General features: G+C 46.5%; 1 protein-coding gene across 2 annotated transcripts in view; it reads right to left on the reverse strand.

Annotated features, from left to right (window-relative positions):
- The window catches only part of DLGAP3 (DLG associated protein 3), a 70,428-nt gene that overhangs the window by 31,672 nt on the left and 19,497 nt on the right, over positions 1–19,259 (reverse strand). For both annotated transcript variants that reach the window (XM_053575157.1, XM_053575158.1), the window contains exons 2-5: positions 16,794–16,876; positions 14,173–15,330; positions 9,973–10,178; positions 9,579–9,651 (exon numbers count right to left, since the gene is read on the reverse strand). In XM_053575157.1, the coding sequence (XP_053431132.1) occupies positions 9,579–9,651; positions 9,973–10,178; positions 14,173–15,279 (1,386 nt within the window). In that variant the 5' untranslated portion in view covers positions 15,280–15,330; positions 16,794–16,876. The remainder of the gene's footprint in view (positions 1–9,578; positions 9,652–9,972; positions 10,179–14,172; positions 15,331–16,793; positions 16,877–19,259) is intronic.

Raw genomic sequence — 19,259 nt, forward strand, 5'->3', positions numbered from 1 at the left:
CTATATCACCCTCAGTAGAGTACCTTGGCATCACAGCTCACAGCAACCTAAACTCTTGGGCCTAAGCAATTCTCTTGCCTTAGCCCCCCAAGCAGCTGGGACTACAGGCACCCGCCACAATGCCCAGCTATTTTTGTTGTTGTTGTTGTTGTCATTGTTGTATAGCAGGCCTGGGGTAGGTTTGAACCCCACCAGGTTGGATGCATGTGGCCAGCACCCTAACCACTGAGGTACAGGTACCAAGCCATACCAGCTCACTTTTAATGAATAGAACAGGCAGATAAAAGGGATCTCACTTCTAAGATTAGGGTACAAACAGACTGTGGTTTCCATCAAGTCTCTCTCTCTTCTGAGGGAGGAAAGCTGCTATGTTGTGAGTAGCCCTATGGTGAGTCTCACATGGAAAGAAACTGATGTCTCTGGTCAGTAGCCAGCAGGAATCTGAGACTGGCCAACAGCCATGTGAGTGATCATGGAAGCAGATCTTCCACCAGTCAAACCTTAAGATGGCTACACAGTCTTGGCCCATACCTGATTATATCTTTGTGAGATACCTGACCCAGGTGGCACTAGCCAAGCTCTACTCAGATTCTTGACCCACAGAAAGTACAAGAAAATAAATATTTGTTGTTTTAAGACCCTACCTTCAAGGACAACTTATTTTGCAGCAATAGAAAATGAGTTCAGGGTGGCGCCTGTGGCTCAGTGAGCAGGGCGCCGGCCCCATATTCTAAGGGTGGTGGGTTCAAACCCAGCCCCGGCCAAACTGCAACAACAACAACAAAAAAAAATAGCTGGGCATTGTGGTGGGCGCCTGTAGTCCCAGCTACTCGGGATGCTGAGGCAGGAGAATCGCCTAAGCCCAGGAGTTGGAGGTTGCTGTGAGCTGTGTGATGCCACGGCACTCTACCGAGGGCCATAAAGTGAAACTCTGTCTCTACAAAAAAAAAAAAAAGAAAGAAAGAAAATGAGTTCAAACTGTGACATACACAAAGACTATATCTTACTGAGTTAAGCCACTGAGGATTCAGAGCTTCTCTGTTACAGAAGCTAGTGTTGCTTTAACTAAAACAAAATATCTTTTAAACTATGCTTAAAAGTTCTAAACTTTGGGTGGCACTTGTAGCTCAAGTGGCTAAGGTGCCAGCCACATACACCAGAGCTGGCAGGTTCGAATCCGGCCGGAGCCTGCCAAACAACAATGACAACTACAACCAAAAAATAGCTGGGTGATGTGGCAGGCGCCTGTAGTCCCAGCTACTTGGGAGGCTGAAGCAAGAGAATTGCTTAAGCCCAGGACTTTGAGGTTGCTATGAGCTGTGACGCCACGGCACTCTATATAGGGTAATAGGTTGAGGCTCTGTCTCAAAAAAAAAAAGTTCTAAACTTAAAAGGCAAATTGAAAATACAAGCAAATAAAAGCTTAGAAAAGAAAAGACTAGAAAGACTTGAAAAGAAATCAAATCATATTTCTAGAAATGAATAAAAAGTCACCAAAATTATAACATAATTAATGGGTTAACAGTAGATGAGATACAACTGAAGAGAAAATTAGTGAACTGGAAAATACATGTGAAGAACTCACCCAGAAGGCAGCATAGAAAAAAACTATAGAAACTATAAAGAAGTTGAGAAACATGGAGGAAAGAATAAAAAGGTCCCACATACAACTTACAGAAATTCCAGAAGGAAAGATTAGATCGAATGTGGAAGAGGCAATATTAAGGAGATAATGATAGTAGTTGAGAGTATAACTCTCTGATATCTTTGCCTGAGGCTGCTTCCATTCCCCAAGCCTCTAGCTCTATCAGTTGCAATAGTTCAACAAGGGTGGTGCAGGCTGTGAAAAACATCTATTTTAATGCCACTGCCAGAGGGCTCTACTTAATTTGGCTCGTTGTCATTTATAGTGTCAAAAACAGAGAGGGTCAGCAGTACTGCTGGGTGGAGGTTTTGGCACTATCTGAAGCAATAGAATGGCATACTAGCCAGTGACTTAACAGGGAATTCCAGGGCTGTGAAACAGACATAGGTTAACTAGGGGCTGGATAAATACACAACAGAGATCAGAGAGGCTCTGAGCCACCCACACATCCCTGGTCAATGGAACATGTACTCATGTACAGAAGAAAAACAAAAGAGCCTGGTGAAGAGTAAAAGTGAAGGCAGTCTTGAAAACCTGAAACTTGTCCTCCCCAGCCCATAACTAGAACAATAGTCAAAGAAAGGAAGCCAGCCTTACTGGCCTTAGGTTTTTGAGTACAACCTTTGATAAATCTTAGGCAGAACACTAAACTATGCAGATACAGGGGTAACCCTTAGGAAACAAAGCTTAAAATGAAAAAGAAAAAAAAAAACCTGATGAAGACATCAGAGGCTGCATTTTGCAGGGAATACGATTTCACAGATTTAGTCCGAGAGTTAACAAACAAAGCAGCAACAATCTTCAAGAGGGAAAAGCAAGAATCCAGAGTTGCTTTTATATTGCCTAAAATGTTCACTGTTCAACAAAAAAAATTATGAGATATACAAATAAATAAGAAAGAACAAATATCCTTAAATTCTGGAATAGTACAAAGCAGCTATTATAAATATATTCAAAGAAATGAGGGAAACCACATTTAAAGATACAAAGGAAAACATGACAATAATGACTTCCTGAATACAAATCACAACAAAAACATAGAGATTTTCTTTTAAAGAAACAAATGAAATTCTGGAGTACAATAACTAAAATAGTTTACTAGAAGGCCTTAACATAAGAAACAACCAGTAAACTTGAAGATAGATTAGTGTGAATTACCAGTATGAAGAATGGAGAGAACAAAGATTGAATAGAAATTAACAGAGCCTCAGAGACCTATGGTACAACTTCAAGCATACCAACATACATGTACTAGAGGTTTCAGAAGAAGAAGAAAAAAGAGAGAGATAGGGACAGAAAAAAAAATTGAAGAAATAATGGCTGAAAACTTTCCAAATTTGATTTTTTTTAATATTAATCTATAGAGCAAAGAAGTTCAATGAACCTAAAGTAGGTTAAACATTAAGTGCTCCATATTTAGATACTTTACAATCAAAATGTTGAAAACTGACGACAAAGACACTTTTTTCTTTATTTATTCATTTTGTTTTATTTTGTTTTTTTAAGATACAGTCTTGCTGTGTTGCTAAGGCTAGAATTCAATAGCATAGTCTTAGCTCACTGCAGCCTCAAGTGCCTGGGCTTAGTGAGTCATCTTCCTGCCTCAGCCTCCTGAATAGCTGGGACTATATACACAAGCTACCATACCTGCCTAATTTTTAAAATGATTTGTAGAGACAGGGTCTTGCTATGTTGCCCAGGCTGGTCTCAAACTCCTGGCTTCAAGCAATTCTCCCACTTCAGCCTCCAAGTTCATGGGATTAAAGGCATGAGTCACCACACCTGCATATAAGGAAATAACTGGCTTTTCATTAAAAACACCACCAGAGAGAAGTGGAATGGTATATTCAACATGCTGAAAGTAAAAGAAAAAATACCTGGCAACCAGGAATTCTATAGGCAGCAAACTATCCATCAAAAACTAAATAAAAATAAAAAGATTTCCAAATAAATATAGACTGAAGAATTTCTTGCCAGCAGACCTACCTTACAAGAAATACTACTACTAATAGTATTTCTTACAAGAAATACTAATACTTCTTTTTAGAAATACTAATGGAAGTCCTTCAGGCTAAAAGGAAATAAAACCCTATGGTAACTCAAATACATATGAAAAATGACAAGAACCAGAAACATGTGATTAAATATAAAAGATTTTATAAATATATTTTCCTCACTTAATCTCTTAACTTCTTTAAAAAATATAAGATTATACAAAGCACTTATTACAATATCATTGTTGGTTTATAACAGCTGTTAAGTTTATAACATATATGGGTAATGTATATGACAATAATAGCACAAAGAGGGGAGAAAAAAGGAGCTATCTATGCTTGTATGTTTTAACAAAATTAATTATATTTTGATAAGGTAAAATGCACATTATAATTCCTAATGCAACCAATAAGGAAATAACTCAAATAGTAAAAATTAATCAAAGAACTTAAATTGTACACTTAAATATTTATTTAATAAAAGAATGTAGTAAATGATGAACACAGAATAAAAAATGATAAGAGATAATCCAACCATATCAATAATGTCAGATTGTCTTATTGGGTAAAAAAATAAAAAGCAAGACCTGACTATCTCCTGTCTACAAAAGACATACCTCAGATTCAAAATACAAAAGTAAAAGAATGGGAAAAAGATGCACCATGCTAACAGTAACCAACAGGAATTTCCCAGAATTGATAAAAGATATCAATCCTCATATTTAGGATGCAGAATACCAAGCTCAAAACAAGATCTTAACAGTAATCAGAGAGAAATGAAAATTACCTACAAAGACAATCGGGTTGACAGCAGACTTCTTTTTTTTTTTTCCTCCTTTTTTAGAGACAGAGTCTCACTTTGCCATCCTCGATAGAGTGCCATGGCATCACAGCTCACAGCAACCTCCATCTCTTGGGCTTAGGCAATTCTCTTGCCTCAGCCTCCCAAGTAGCTGGGACTACAGGCGCCCCCCACAACGCCCGGCTATTTTTTTGTTGCAGTTTGGCCGGGGCCGGGTTTGAACCCGCCACCCTCAGTGTATGGGGCTGGCACCCTACTCACTGAGCCACAGGTGCCGCCCAACAGCAGACTTCTTAACAGCAACAGCAGACAGATGACAAAGGAATACCTTCAAAACACTGAGAGAAAATAAATGTTGACCTAGAATTCCCATAATAAACTAAACTATATCAAATAGTGAAGGTAAAATATACTTTTTATTAAAGACAGAGTTTGCTAGTTGGAAACATTCACTTAGAACTCACTAAAGAATGTACTTTAGGAGGAAGGAATAAGATACAAGAAAGAAAGAAAAAAAAAAAGATACAAGAAAGACATAGTAAGGAGGGAAAAAGGTAAAGATGTCAGCATATATAATCAAGTACTAATAACATAAAGTAACAGCATTAATAAAGATTAATTTGAGGGATTGAAATGAAAATACTGGGCAGCAAGTACATATAAGAAGGGAAAAGACCAGCAAACTTAAAGTGCCCTAAGATCACTTACATATTTGACATGATAGATATGTTAATTAGCTTGATTTTATTCATAAGCCTAACATAACTTTATACCCCATAAATATACACGACTACAATTTGTCAAATTATAATAAAAATTAAAAGTAAAAGAAAGCAAAGAGAAACCGAGCAAGTGGAAAGACATTCCAATATTCAAGGATAGTAATATACAATATTGATAAGAACACAACAGCCTGGGCAATATAGTGAGACCCTCCCCATCTCTACTAATGATTCCAAATTAGCAGGGCCTGGTCCTAGCTATTGGGGAGGCTGAGACAGGAACATTACCTGAGCCTGGAAGTTCCAGTCTGCAATGAGCTATGATTGCCACCACTGCACTCTACCCTGGTGACAGAGCAAGATCCTGTCTCAAAAAAAAAAAAAAAAAAAAAAGGTTGGGTATGGTGGCTCACACTTATAACCCTCACACTCTGGGAGGCCATGGCAGGAATATTGCTTCAGCCTACAAGTTTAAGACCGGCCCGAGCAAGAGTGAACCCCCATCTCCACAAAAAACAGAAAAAATTAGCCAGGTGTGGTGAGGCATACCAATAGTCTCAGCTACTCAGGAGGCTGAAGGAGGAGAAGGGCTTTAGCCCAGCAATTTGAGGTTGTAGTGAGCTATGATGATGCCACTGCACTCTGACCCAGGTGACATAGTAAGATACTGTCTCAAAAAAAAAAAAACAAAAAACCACAATGCCCCATAAATTGATCTACAGATTCAATTCAATCTCTTCAAATTCCCAAATATATTTTTTATAGAAATCAACAAGCTTCCCACAAATCCATATATATGCAGAGCAAACACAAATCACAAAGCAATCCTTAAAAGGAGTAACAAAATCCTATAATTTAAACTTACTGAAGTCAATCATTACTAGAAAGTTGCAGTAATCAAAGCATAAAATAATAGCATAAAGACAAATTCATGGAGACTAATGGAATAGATTTGAAGGTTCATTAATAAACACATGCATTTATGGTAAATTGATTTTGATAAAGGAGCCAAGAAATTTTAATGAGAAAACAAATGTCTTTCTAGGAAATGATGCTGGGAAAATTGGCTATCTACATGCAAAAGAATTAAGTTGGACCCTTAACTCAAATCACATACCAAAAATCCAAAAGTTCTCAAAATGAAACACACACCCAAATGTAGGTGTGAAAACTACAAAATTCTTAGGAAAAACATTAATTTTTTTGATCTTGAATTAGGCAAAATTTTCTTAAATTATATACCAAAAGCACAATCAAAAAGAGAAAGTTTGATGAATTAAACTTTGTCGCATTTAAAATGTTTTGTCCTTCAAACAAACATGAAAAATATAAAAATACAGTTCACAGAATGGGAGAAACTACCTCAACTGACAGCTTAATATCAGATTTCTAGCCTCCAGAATTGTGAGAAAATAAATTTCCATGGTGAAAGAGAGAGAGAGAGGGAGAGGGGAAAGGAGGGAAGGAGGGAGGGAGGGGAAAGGGAAAGGAAAGGAAAGCGGAAGAGAAGAGGTCAACAAAATGAAAGTGCCTTCAGCTCCTTTCTTTTTTTTTTGTAGAGACAGAGTCTCACTTTATGGCCCTCGGTAGAGTGCCGTGGCCTCACACAGCTCACAGCAACCTCCAACTCCTGGGCTTAAGCGATTCTCTTGCCTCAGCCTCCCGAGTAGCTGGGACTACAGGCGCCCGCCACAACGCCTGGCTAATTTTTGGTTGCAGTTTGGTGGGGGCTGGGTTTGAACCCGCCACCCTCAGTATATGGGGCCGGCACCTTACCGACTGAGCCACAGGCACCACCTGTCTTCAGCTCTTTTCATTGGTCAGGATAGGATAGAAAAAATTATCAGCTTCAGACTTCAAATATGCATATTAAAACTACAAGGGTAACCACAAAGAATAAAATAGAATATAGAACTGCCAAACCAGTGTAGGATTTGGCAGGGAGAGGAATAAAGAAAACTCAAACCAAAAGAAGGTAGCAAAAGAGTAGAAAAGCAAGATAAAGAAAAGGCACAAAATAAGACGATAGAAATAAATCCAAGCATATCAGTAATCACAATAAATATAAATGTACTAAACTCTCAAATAATTATCACAATGGATACAAGACAAAACCTAGCTATAAACTATTTACAAAAACATAGGACATAAAAAACTTTAAAGGAAAAGATGGGAAAAGATGTTCTAGGCACATACTAAAAAAATAAACTTAAGAGGGAAAAAAGCATTATTACAGATAATAGGATGACATTTCTAATACTTTAAACCTATTTCCTCTTCTGTAAAGCAAGGATAAGAAGCCACACCTCCAAGCTAAATACGTCAAGTATACGTGAAAGTAGATAGTGAAAAGTGCAACAGGGAAATGAAGGAGGAGGTAGGATGGCCACAGCACAGGGAAGGGGAAAGAAAATGTTGGGAGGGGGCCAAATTAAAATTTTAGAACATCTGGGAAATGACCTAAAAGCAGTGAGGACGTGATCCATGGGAATGCCTGGGAAGGAGACATGGAGGCAGAGGTAACGACAAATGCACAGGCCCTAAGGTTGGAGCACACCCGTGGGGTCTGGAGCAGCAGGGGTTCTAGTGCCCCTGGAGTGAGAGGGAGGAGAACAGTGTTAGGAGAGGAACTCAGAGGCCACGTCACACAGGCCCTTGTAAGTCACAGTCAAGTCTTTGACATTTACTCTGAGTGCAGTGAGGGTTTTGAGCAGAAGAGTGAGCAAATGTGATTATTTTTTAATGATCACTCTGGCTATAATGAGAGGGTGAAGTAGAACAAGGGCAAATACAGGAGACCAAAGAGAAGGTAGCACCATAGTCCAGGCAAAAGTACGTGGGGACTGGACTAGAGGGGTGGTGGTCGAGAGTGGTGGGAGGTGGTTGGATCCTGGTACAGTCTGAAGGTGGGACTAACAGGATTTGCTGAAGGACTGGCTGTGTCGTTCAGTGGTTTGTGAGAGAGAAAGGACTGAAGACTGACTTTAGGCTTTTAGACCAGAGCTCCTGAAAGGATAAATTTGCTGTGATCTGAAATGGAGAAGACAGTTGATGGTGCAGCAATTGGTGGGGATGAGAGTGGGGGATGAGTAATCAACAGTTTCGTTTAGGACATCTTGAGTTGGAGATGTCTACTAGACATCCAAGTGAGATTTCAACATGTGATACCTAGATATATACACACCTGGCATTAATGGGAGGGTTTGGGCTGGAGAAGTGCATTTGGGAGTCATCAGGCTCTCAGAAATATTCAAAGCCATGAGCCTGGATAGGATCACCTAAATAGTAGGTGTAGAGAGAAATCTAGGACCAGAGCCCCTGGACACCCCACTGTTTAGATCCTGGGGAGTTGTAGAGGTACCCAAGACACAACGGGGAATCAGCAGCAAGGCAGAAGAATCTATGAGAATCTGGAAGTTGTAGTGTCCTCAAAAGCCGACTGAGCAAAGTGTTTCAGGAAGGAGAGAGCTGTGGGTCAAGTAAAATGAGGACTGAGCATTAACTAGTGGGTTTAGCAACACAGGCTGGTGTGGTGTGAGCCACGCCAATCAGACTGCCTGGTTCAGGCAGTGTAACAAAGGATACTGAGAGACTGTGGCACCGAACAATGGGAGCCAATGTGGACGGTCTTTTGCATTGCTTTTTTTCCCCCAGCAAACAGTAAAAATAGCTAACCTTTATTGAGTGCTGGCTATGTGCCAAGAACACTATTATGATGCCTATTTTTAAATAGGAAAAGTGGGGCTCAAAGAAGTCAAGTAACTTGCCCCAGGTCACTCAGCTGGTGAGGAGCTGAGGCAGAATTCAAACCCATCTCATGAGTTTAATTATTAAACTGTGCTGCCTCCGTTTAATTAAGGGGAATGTCTAACACCTAGGTATGGAACTTACATTTATAAAATACCAATTTTGGACCAAGTACCTTGTGTTTGCATAGATTTTCTCATTGAACTCTCACAAAACCCCTGTGAAATAACTCTTACTATTACTGCCATTTCAAAGATGAGAAAGGGGGGGTGTTGAAATTAAGGTATCTTGCTGGTGGGCCTGTGGATAGAGGGGGTGGGGCAGAACTCGGGCCCACATCAGCTCTGAGAGTACAGTGGGGCCCATGCCCTCTCTGCATGAATGAATCCTAGCTTCTATGGGGGACAGGAAGACAATCAGGCCTGGAGAGGACTGGGGAGCCTCAGAGAAGTGGTGTTGCCCTTGCAAGCTCAGCACTTTGAGGACACCTGGTGGAGGTCCCAGGGCTGAGTCAGCTCCAGGCATCCCAAGACAGGTTTCCTGGTCTCTCTAGAGCCAGATCTGAGCTCTGTCCATAGGCAGAGCCTCTGGTTTTAAGGCCTAAGCTGAACATGGAACTGAATTTCCTCTCCCACCCTTTCCTCTGAGTCCACTGGGCCTCTCCCTACCTGTCCGGTGGTGAGGGAACGGCTGTAGCCTGGGATGGAGCTCCGGGGGTGGATCCGGGGTGGGACACAGCAGCTGGAAAAGGTCAAAATTCCAGAGTCAGAACAGTAGACTGTTAGGAGGTGGAGAATGGAAGGGATGATAGCACTGGCACCCCTGAGCAGGTTCTATTGCGCTGAACCCTCAAACAGAGATTTCCCCAGGAGACTCTGGAAAGAGACTCCCTCCAAGAGGTACTCAGAGAGGAGCCATCACCAGGGACCTCCCCTTTATGTGGGACATGCCAGGTGAGCCCTAAGCAGGGGCTACCTGCAGGGACCCATTGTACACACACCTCCTGCAGGAGCCCGGGATCAGCTCCCCGAACCCCCCACCCCCCATCCTCCCTGTCCTTACTTGATCCTGGCCTGGTCCACGCTGGAGGAGCGGCGGGAGGTGAAGCGGCGGGCGGCGGCTTTGGGAGACGTCTTGGGGCTGCCATCGGAGTCCCCACTCTCCTCATCCCCCATGGCTTTGATGTAGCTGCCGCTCCGCATCCTGCGGCAGGGGATCTCCCCATCCTTGCCACCGGTGGGGTAACCCCCCCAGTCATCTTGTGGCACCTGCAGGGACAGGGCCCTCTGTCTCTCAGACACGTCCCTAGTAAATCTAGAGGCCAGGCCTCTATCCCAGGGCCAGTGGGAGACACTCTGCCTAGACTCAAGCAGGCTTCACTCGGGAGTGTGCGAGGTGGAGCAGGAGGTGAGGGTCTTGGGCAGTCCCCTCCCTCACTGAGAGATGCCTCAATCATCCTCTGAGGACCCTTCACCACTTAACTGAGGGCCACCTAGAGAGTCTGAGGGAGTGACATGCCAGGCACCAAGACATTGAAGATCAGAGGCCAAAGTGACCTGTGTTGACTCCAACCCCAGCCACCAGGCATCCTCTGACCTCAGTCACCTTTTACCCTCCTTCTCCCTCATCCTCTTAACCTGCGGACATTCCACACCCTCCAACCGTCCCCCTCCCCTGCAAAGGTTTGATGCAGGGGAGTGACACTGGATCTGAGTTTCAGAGAGGGCCCTCCAACAGACGAAACAGAGGCCGGATTGTGGAGGGCCAAGAGCAGGGCAGGGGCTCAAGTGGCAGGAGGAAGACCAATTAGAAGGCTGATGCTGTTATCCAGGCAAGAGATGATGAGGTCTAAATTAAGACAATGACAATGAGGGGGAAGACGAGATGGAAATGAGAGGTGTTAAGGAGCATCAGTGAGCCTGATTAGACGTGGGGGATGAGGGGGCGGGAGGATGACTGCTAGGCTGCTGGCTGAGGACCTGGGGGATGGTGATGCCTCTCACGGAGCCACGGAGCCCCAGAACCCCAGAGAAACAGGGTTCGGGAAAGGTGACGGGTTTAGGGTTTAGCACCTAGAGTTTGGGCATTGGAGTTTTGAGCAGGTGGTTGGACTTTTGGCTCTGCGGTTCAGTGGGGAGATCAGGGCTGGCAGCAGACATGTGGGAGTCATGGGTGGCAGCTGAACCCATAGGAGTGAATGAGGTGGGCCAGGGGAAAGAAGAAACAGAGCTGAGGAGAGATCCGCTGACATTTAAAAAGGGACTGCAAAGAAAGGAAGAGGAGCCGTGTGGAGTCACCTGAGAAGGAGTGGGCAGAGGGGTAGGAGGAAAGTCAGGAAAATGCCATGTCATAGAAACAGGAGACATTTCAGAATAAAAGGAGTCGATTATGTCAAATGCCACAGTGCGTTCAGAGGCTAGTACAGGAGTTAGATGATCCATGTGCAAATTCTGGCCCCATCTCTTGCTAGCTGGGTGAACTTGAGCAAAACCGATTAACCTCTAAGCGTCAGTTTCCTTGTCTGTGAATTGCTAATAATAACCACGCCTGCCCCAGAAGGTAGTGGGCAAGACACAGAAAGTGCTCAAGAAATGTGAACCATTATTACAACCATTGAAAGGTGCCTTTAGAGGACAGCACTCAAAAGACCATTGGCGACCACTGCCAGGGCCCTGCAGTGCCAGGGTGAGCACTGAAGGGATATGCAGAAGAGCCATCTATGCTCTAAGAGCTTGAACATGTGGGGAGGACAGGACACGTGGAAAGATTTTGTAGAATGAAAGTGGCTTTGGGCATGCTCTTGAGATGAAAGAAAGAGCCAGTCTTTAAACATGGGGAGGGAGGAAAACAGTCCAGGGATGGAGGGGTCCCAAAGAGATGGGCTCAAGCCCTTGAGGGCTGGGTCAGCCTGTAATGAGTGGCCATAGCTTTGCCTCTGAACCAGGGAGAGGATGAGGGTGGCTGGGGACTCAGATGAGGTTAGAGGGGCACATCTGTGGGGAGAGGGAGCGGAGGGAGCCCGTGATATCAGCCTTCATTGCAAAGAATGAGGGGTAGGTGAAGGCATGCGGGAGTGTGGGGGGGAGGTAGTGAGTATTTAAAACACTGTGAAGAAGCAATAGGGAGGGGAGCTCCAAGGGCACCAAGTCTCAGGAACAACATAGGGTTCAGAAGAGGGGTGGACACCCTGCAGGTGAAACTTGGCAATGAGACAGAGTTCAGGGTGAGAACAGGAACCCAGGGATGGGATGGGGCCCTGTAAAGGAACCCACAAGGAGAAACAGGGCTCAGATGGGAACCCAGAAAGGCAAGGCTCTGTAAAGGAACAAGAGCTCCAAGTGGAAAGAGGGATTCTGGAAGAGGGTAAGGAAAGCTGATGCCCAGTGAGAGAAACAGGCCCTTGACAATGGGATTGAGAGTCCCAACAAAGACACACAGTCAGATGGGGCTAGCCTCCCCTGCTTCAGTGCCAGGAGAGCAGGAGGCTATCTGGAGGGTCCCTGCAGCCCCTTGGTTCTCCCTCATATGTACTCAGACTTCCCAGTCCTGAGAAGCCCTGGAGCCCCAGACCCTGAGGAATCACTCTCCTTGCCCATACTCTACAGAGAGCAGCAGGCTGGAGTAAGGCCGGCCAGCAGATGGGACAGCCAGGGCACACTCTGCCGCGCTGCAGGGCCCACTCTGTAGCCACTGCAGAGCTTTTCGCTCCTCTGCAGGACACTGTGAGGCGCATGTTAAAAAGGAAGCCCCCAGGGAGGTCAGGGCAGCCCTGGCAAAGCAGCAGGGAGCAGCGGAATGGCAGCATGTCTTCAGGAATGGAAAGGGCTCAGTTGTGGGGAGGAGGAGGTGGGTGATCCCTCCCTGGACCCTTCGATTCCCAGCCTAGAGCACCTCCCTGCATGGGGAGGAGGCAATCCAAAGCCAACCCACAAGTGCTGAATCCCAGCAGTTTCTCCTGCTTCCACTATGGCCCTATATGCTCCCTTGGGCTTTCCTGCATTCCCCAGGAGAGCCCTAACTGGTGCGTACCTCACCCGGCAAGGCCAATGACACCCAAAAGACGCGCACAGTCTCAATTCTCCGTATCTTTGGAAATGTGTAGTCTCTTCCTGACACCTTTTATCTGTACTCAATTAACTCCAACTCCACTGGAATTCTGCCCAGGAGACATTCCTCCCAGGTATTCCTTCCAAGCCCCACCCCTGGCCACCATCACCCCAGGGGAGTGAGGTGCCTCCTTTGTGTCCCCATGGTACCCAGGGCTCTCTCCTATCAAGGCTCATCACTCTATTCTATCCACTACCCTCCTCTAAGCTGTGAGCTCCTTACAAGCAGCACCTGTGTCTCTTCATCTTTGTACCTCAGGAAATGCCCATTGAATGAATGTGTATTAATTGTACGGAATGTGGGTTTGGAGGATAATCCAAAATCTGCTAGACCTCTAGAACTTGTATGGGCTTTTCCTCCTAAAACCACAGCAAGGCTCAGAAAACAGTGTGAGCTGGATGAGGGTGGGAGGAAGGCTCTGTAAAGAGGGGTTGAACCTCCTCACTTTACCTGCAGAGACAGAGGTGGTAAGACAGGACGAGAAGGGCATGCCAGCTATCAGCTGCACCATGCACTCCCAGGAGGCCCCACCTGGAGTTATACAAAGGCTCAGCCTCCAGCATTTCCCCCCAGTCTAGGAACACCTGTGAGACAGGCCCCCAGGGCTCCCTCACAGCGTCATGGGCTGCCCCATCACAGGTGCCCCAGAATGACAAACCCCAGCAGAGGCACATTCTGGAAATAACTGACCTTCATATTCAAACATCACCTATACCACCCAGATAAGAGGAGAAAAGGCAGCCTTGGGGCAGCAGAACTGCTTTCCGACTGCCACTGCCAATCTTGAGGGCAGCTACAGGCAGGGAACACGGAACTCTCCATTGCTCACCTAACTTCATGCCACCTCCAGTCTCGTAAGACTGAGGCCTTATGAGTTTGTAAGTTCAGGCTCTTCCAAAACAGTAGGTCAAGAGGAAGCCTTCCTGGCACTGACATACATCATCGGAATAGAAGGGCCCTTCTTACACAAAAAGGGAAACTGAGGCCCCTGAAGGAGTTCAGGGTGACAAAACCGAGGCAGAACAGAGTCTCCTTGCATCGAGGCCCTCAATCACAAGGACAGCTGGCCCCCATCCAACCCTTTCCATTGCTCCCTGAATGACAGAACTGGTGAGGGCTGAGCACCCTGTTTCCCACCCCCCACCAAAGCCTCACCTGCAGATAGTGATAAGTCCTGGCTTTGGCCTTGGCCTCTGGACCCAGGAGCCCCTTGCTTGGCCCAGCCCCTGGATATCCATCACGGCCCTGGCTGACCATCATGGTGTGCCAGGCACTTCGCTTGGTCGACTGTCCATCCAGTGACATAGACATGCCAGTGCAGGCAAGGCAGCGGCCTTCTGGTCCGCCTGAGCGTGCCTTAAAGCTCAAGTCCCGGTAGGACCCATCCGGAGCCTCCAAGCAGAAGGGACCACCAGGCTCCCCAGGGGGCCTCCCACCCACCAGGAAGCCGCTGTCACTGTCCAAGTTGTCATCGGAGCTCCACCAGCCCGCGGCCCTGGCTTGGTGCCGCCCGTCCCCCTTGCGGTCCTTGCTCTTGCTTCTCTTGCCGTGCCGGGACTGGTGGTGGTGGTGGTGGTGGTGGTGATGGTGGTGGTGGGAGGAATGGGGGCCTCCAGAGCCTGGGCCGGGGTAGCTGTCTCCTCCAGAGCCGCCTCTTCCCTCAGCCTTGGGCCCATTATAGTCCCGCTTCCCAGGCGCCTCCAGAGAGTGGGACTTGGCAAAGAGCTTCTGCACAGAGTGAACCAGGTGCCGGATGCGACTCGGGCTCTCGCTGCGGGCCTCTGGGGCAGTGCCAGACCCTGGCCCTGGCCCGGGCCCAGCTCCTGCAGGCCCTCGCTGGTATGGTAGCGTGTGGAAGCCATCTTGCTGAACCGGCAACTGCTTTTCAAACTGATCCAGAAGTGTAGGAGGCAGGCGGGGGGCACCCTTGCCCTGTGGGTGGCCCACACAGTCTTCACAGGTGTCAAAGGGGCCCTGGCCAGGGTACATCCTGGGGAAGGTGCTGCTACCCCCCCCAACCCCAGCCCCCCCTGGACCTCCCTCAGGGCCTACTGACGGCCCCTCACTCAGGCTCAGAGGCCCTTCAGGAGAAAGCTGTCCCAGGCCTGCTCTCGGGGCACAAAAGCGGGGCTCAGTGGAGAAGGCCTCCCTGGAGCCCAGCAGGTAGGGGGCCCTGGCAGCTGGGCCCACGTCCATATGCTGCTGGTCAGCAAGGCGGGCTGGGCGGGGATGGCTGCCTCGGTCGCCATGGTAACCCCTCATGGCCTCAGCGAAGGCTCTTCATAGTGTTGGGGGCCAGGCCCCAGGAACCTCCTGGAAAAACAGAAAGAACAACAAGCCACTTCACCTAAAACCATCTTTTATTAGGCATTCTTGTATTGCTTTAGGTAATGCATATCAATTTATTGTGATTAATTGTACTATCTTTCCATAAATTGGCTAAAAAAGAAAAGTCCTTAAAACAGTCACAGTAGACAAAGATACTCACAAGGGCACCAAATGATCCCATCATTCATCAAATGCAGCCAATCTGATAAATACTTATTCGCAAGAGGAAGTGCCCTCAGCCAAATGAGTTTCTGAATGTCCTTAGATTATCAAAAGCAAAAGGATACCCAAGCATACAAAATATTCAAAGAAACCCTTCATTAGGTGAACTAGTTTTTAACAGGCTGGCTGTAGGCAAACAGATCCAGAGCCACACCTTTGCCCAACCCTGCCCCACACCCCCTGGCTGTAAGAGCCAGGCCTCTGGGTCACAGCTCCCAGCCACTGGGACTAAAGAGAACACTGGACTCAAATCTACATATCCAGCACCATTCCACAGAAAATCCCTCCCCTTCCTTCCAGGCCCTGTTCCTTCCATCTGGCTGCAGGCTCATTCTCCCTCCCCTCAGGACTGAAATAGGAAGGAAAACCTGAGATGACTCCTTCTCTTTCCCCTTTAGGGTTCCAGATATTCCTTGGTGGAATTTCCCCTTTTGCCTTTTACCACTCCCCTCCCCCCTACACACACCACTCACATTCCACTGGAGGGGAGCCATGGAGGGAAGAAAAGCCACAAAGAGGCACAAGAGTGGCGAAACAAAGTGGCATCTGAATCCCTAAACTGGGATTGGAACCCAGGAGTTCCTCCTCCCAGGAGTGGAGGGCTGGCAAGGCAGGAAAGTGATGGGGAAAAAGCTCTGGAGTTAGTGCCCCTGGCCCCCATCCCAGCCTTGCCAAGACTACAGGACAGAGAGGTCAGCTCTCAGCAAGAGCTGCCTGCAATCAGGATTCCAGGAGCTGCCAGGACAGGAGCTACAGCAGGAAGGGGTGACAGCAGGAGAGACAGGGACAGAGGAGCTGGCAGACGGTGGCCTCGCTCATCCCAGACCAGGCTCTTGGGCCATCTGCTGACTAGGAGGGGATGATAGCCTCCAAGTCTCCAGACACCAGCACCTCTGAGGACTCGTTCGTCTTTTCTCCCCACCCCCACCGCCCCATACCTACCCTGTTTCAGGTTTCCTCCAGATCCTGCTCACAGCTCATCTCCTACTATTTCCCTAGCACTTGCTATGTACCAGGCACCATGCATACCTAATATTCTCTAATCTCACTGAAATCCTATAATGTAGATATTATCCACACTTCCCCATGAGAAAATTGAGCTCCAAATGGTGAGGTCACAAAGCCAGTAAGTGGATGAGTCACTTTGAATCAAGATTCAAACCCAAGTTATTCTGATTTGAGAACCTGAGTCTAACACCCATCCCTTAGACTCTCCCATCACTCACCATCCGGGGTAGCCCATCCTTGATTTCGGGATCCCCACCAACAGGCAGAATCCTAACTTCAGAAGGCTCAGGACCACTGGCTCCTGACAGAAAAGAAAAGGGTAATATAAGGAAAGGGAGAAAGAGATTCTCTCAGAGTCCTCAGAGGTCTCAGGGTCTTTGGCCTTGACAATTTCCCTTCTCAACCCCCCAAACAAGGACTGATTGGATCCCCCACGATGCAGAGCCTTTGGACCCCCAGGGAAATGAAATTGGCTTCATTATGCAAATGTATGCAAATAAGCTTACAGGTTGGACTACCTCCAACTGCAGGTGTCTGTGTGATCTGTCCATGGTACTGAGCCACTGCACTTTCATTGCCCTCAAATATGATTCCATTCCACAAACATTTGTTGAACAGCTACCATAAGCAAAACTCTGAGTGAGAAGTGTATAGAGGTGATTTAAGTGTGGTCCCTGTCCTCGAAGAGTTTATAGTCTAATAGGGGAACAACCTCTCACGTGACAGAGTTATTTCAGGTCACTATATTTTTGCATAAGCTCTTCTCTCCACCTAGAGCAGCGGTTCTCAACCTGCAATCGGTTCCTGTCGCGACCCACAGGAACTGTATTAAAGTCTTGCGGCATTAGGAAGGTTGAAAACGATTGAACTAGAGCCTCCTTTCACCTAACCCCCCCCCCCAACATGCCCTCAGCTAACCCTTACTCATATTAAACCCCACCTTCCCTGGAAGATTTTCTGTACTCTTATTCTGGGTTATACCCCTCTACTGGTCTTTTGTAACACCCTGGGTGTCCCTATGAAAGTAGCTGTCACGCTGCATTGAAATGATCTGTTTTGGTTTTTGTCTCCCCAACTAGAATGTGATCTTCTACAGCAGTGGTTCTCAACCTTCCTAATGCCACAGTCCTTTAATACAGTTCCTGAAGGTCGCGACCCACAGGTTGAGAACCGCTGTTCTACAGGATAGGAAACAAGTCCTGTTCACCTCTGGATCTTCACCACCTAACTGAGGGCTTTGCCCAGAAATGGTCCTTAGTAAGTGTTCACTAAGTAGATGAAGAAATATCTGTGTTGGAAAGAATTACCAAAGTTTAAGCTAGTTCAGATGGAGTGAGACTAGATTCGATAGAGAGACATCAAGGAGGACTTCCTAGAGAAGAGGATGTTTGGGATGAAGTACTAGCTGGCTCGTGTTCCACAGACAAAGGTGGTAGGGAAGATAACCTTCCCAGAAGAGGAAAGTGAAAGCACAAGGCAGAAGAGGTATGCAAAAAGGGAATTCTGAGGGGTGGGCTGGGGGAGATGCAGCAGATTATTGAGATTTGGCAAATAGTGGGAAGAGGAGAGACAGTCAGAAAGAAAGACGACTCTGAAGTTTGCAGCAGCCGTGACTAAAAGACTAATGATGCCATTATTAGACACAGGCATGTCAGGAAGAAGAGCTAGCTTTGCAAGCATGATTAATAGTAGTGGAAGAGACACAGTCAGACATCAGGAAGAACTTCCTGACCCTGAGGTATACGAGACAGTAAAGAAGATTGCAGCATCTCCTGGGAATCTTCCATAGAAGAGAGGGTGAGACTTGCCCACTCCCTGGCCAGCCCAGGGCCTGGACTGGAGGAGCTGTTGGTTATCTTGCCTAGAGAGAGACTGGGATGACCTCACAGACATTGACTGCCTGGCTCTAGATGACCAATTCTTCTCCTTCATTGCCCTTCTCTGGGGAAAGAGGGGACTTTAGATCAAGATGGCCTCTTAAGCAGTTGTCAGAAAAGCACCTGGAAGCATATCTCCGCCTTGAAAAGAAGCTTTGATAACCTGGCCTTTCATCCATGGCATTTTCTTCTTCCTGCCGCGGGGAGGACCAAGACTCAAAACACCACTTTGGCAGAAGCCCAGACCATCCTATTTGCTTTGTCTGTGCTCACGCCCAGCTGGAGCCTCCCTGAACTTCCCACTGGTGGGCTTTTCCAGGTGCCTCTCCATCCCCTGCTTCACACAGGTACTGTTACAAAGCCACTGAGATTACATCGAGATCTTCCTAAACTTCAATCTCTCTGGCATCAATCCATGTTCTCCTGGCTCTAGTATCAACGGGTCTCCATCATTGTTGATCTCCAGGAAGACCACCCCTGACTCCTTTGCCCATGACCTCTAGGGCAAAATTGTCTAGTGGAAAAACAGAGGCCACAAGACCAGCAGCTGTATGTCACCAGACAAGTCCCCTATCCTCTCTAAGCCTAATGATATCTGATTGCTTATCTCCCAGGACTTTAATAAATATCAAATAATAAAATGCATATGCAACCACTTTTACAAACTCCAAAAGATTACCCAATGGATATAACCCCTCATGTGAAGCCCTTCTTTTCGGATTTCCAAAATCTCCAATGTCCAAATAGTAAGCAATATAATCAAATCCAAATTACTGGGGCAAGAGATATGCAATTTATGGATTTCCT

The sequence above is a fragment of the Nycticebus coucang genome, chromosome 22, assembly GCF_027406575.1.
Source record: "Nycticebus coucang isolate mNycCou1 chromosome 22, mNycCou1.pri, whole genome shotgun sequence".
Taxonomy (NCBI): Eukaryota; Metazoa; Chordata; class Mammalia; order Primates; family Lorisidae; genus Nycticebus; species Nycticebus coucang.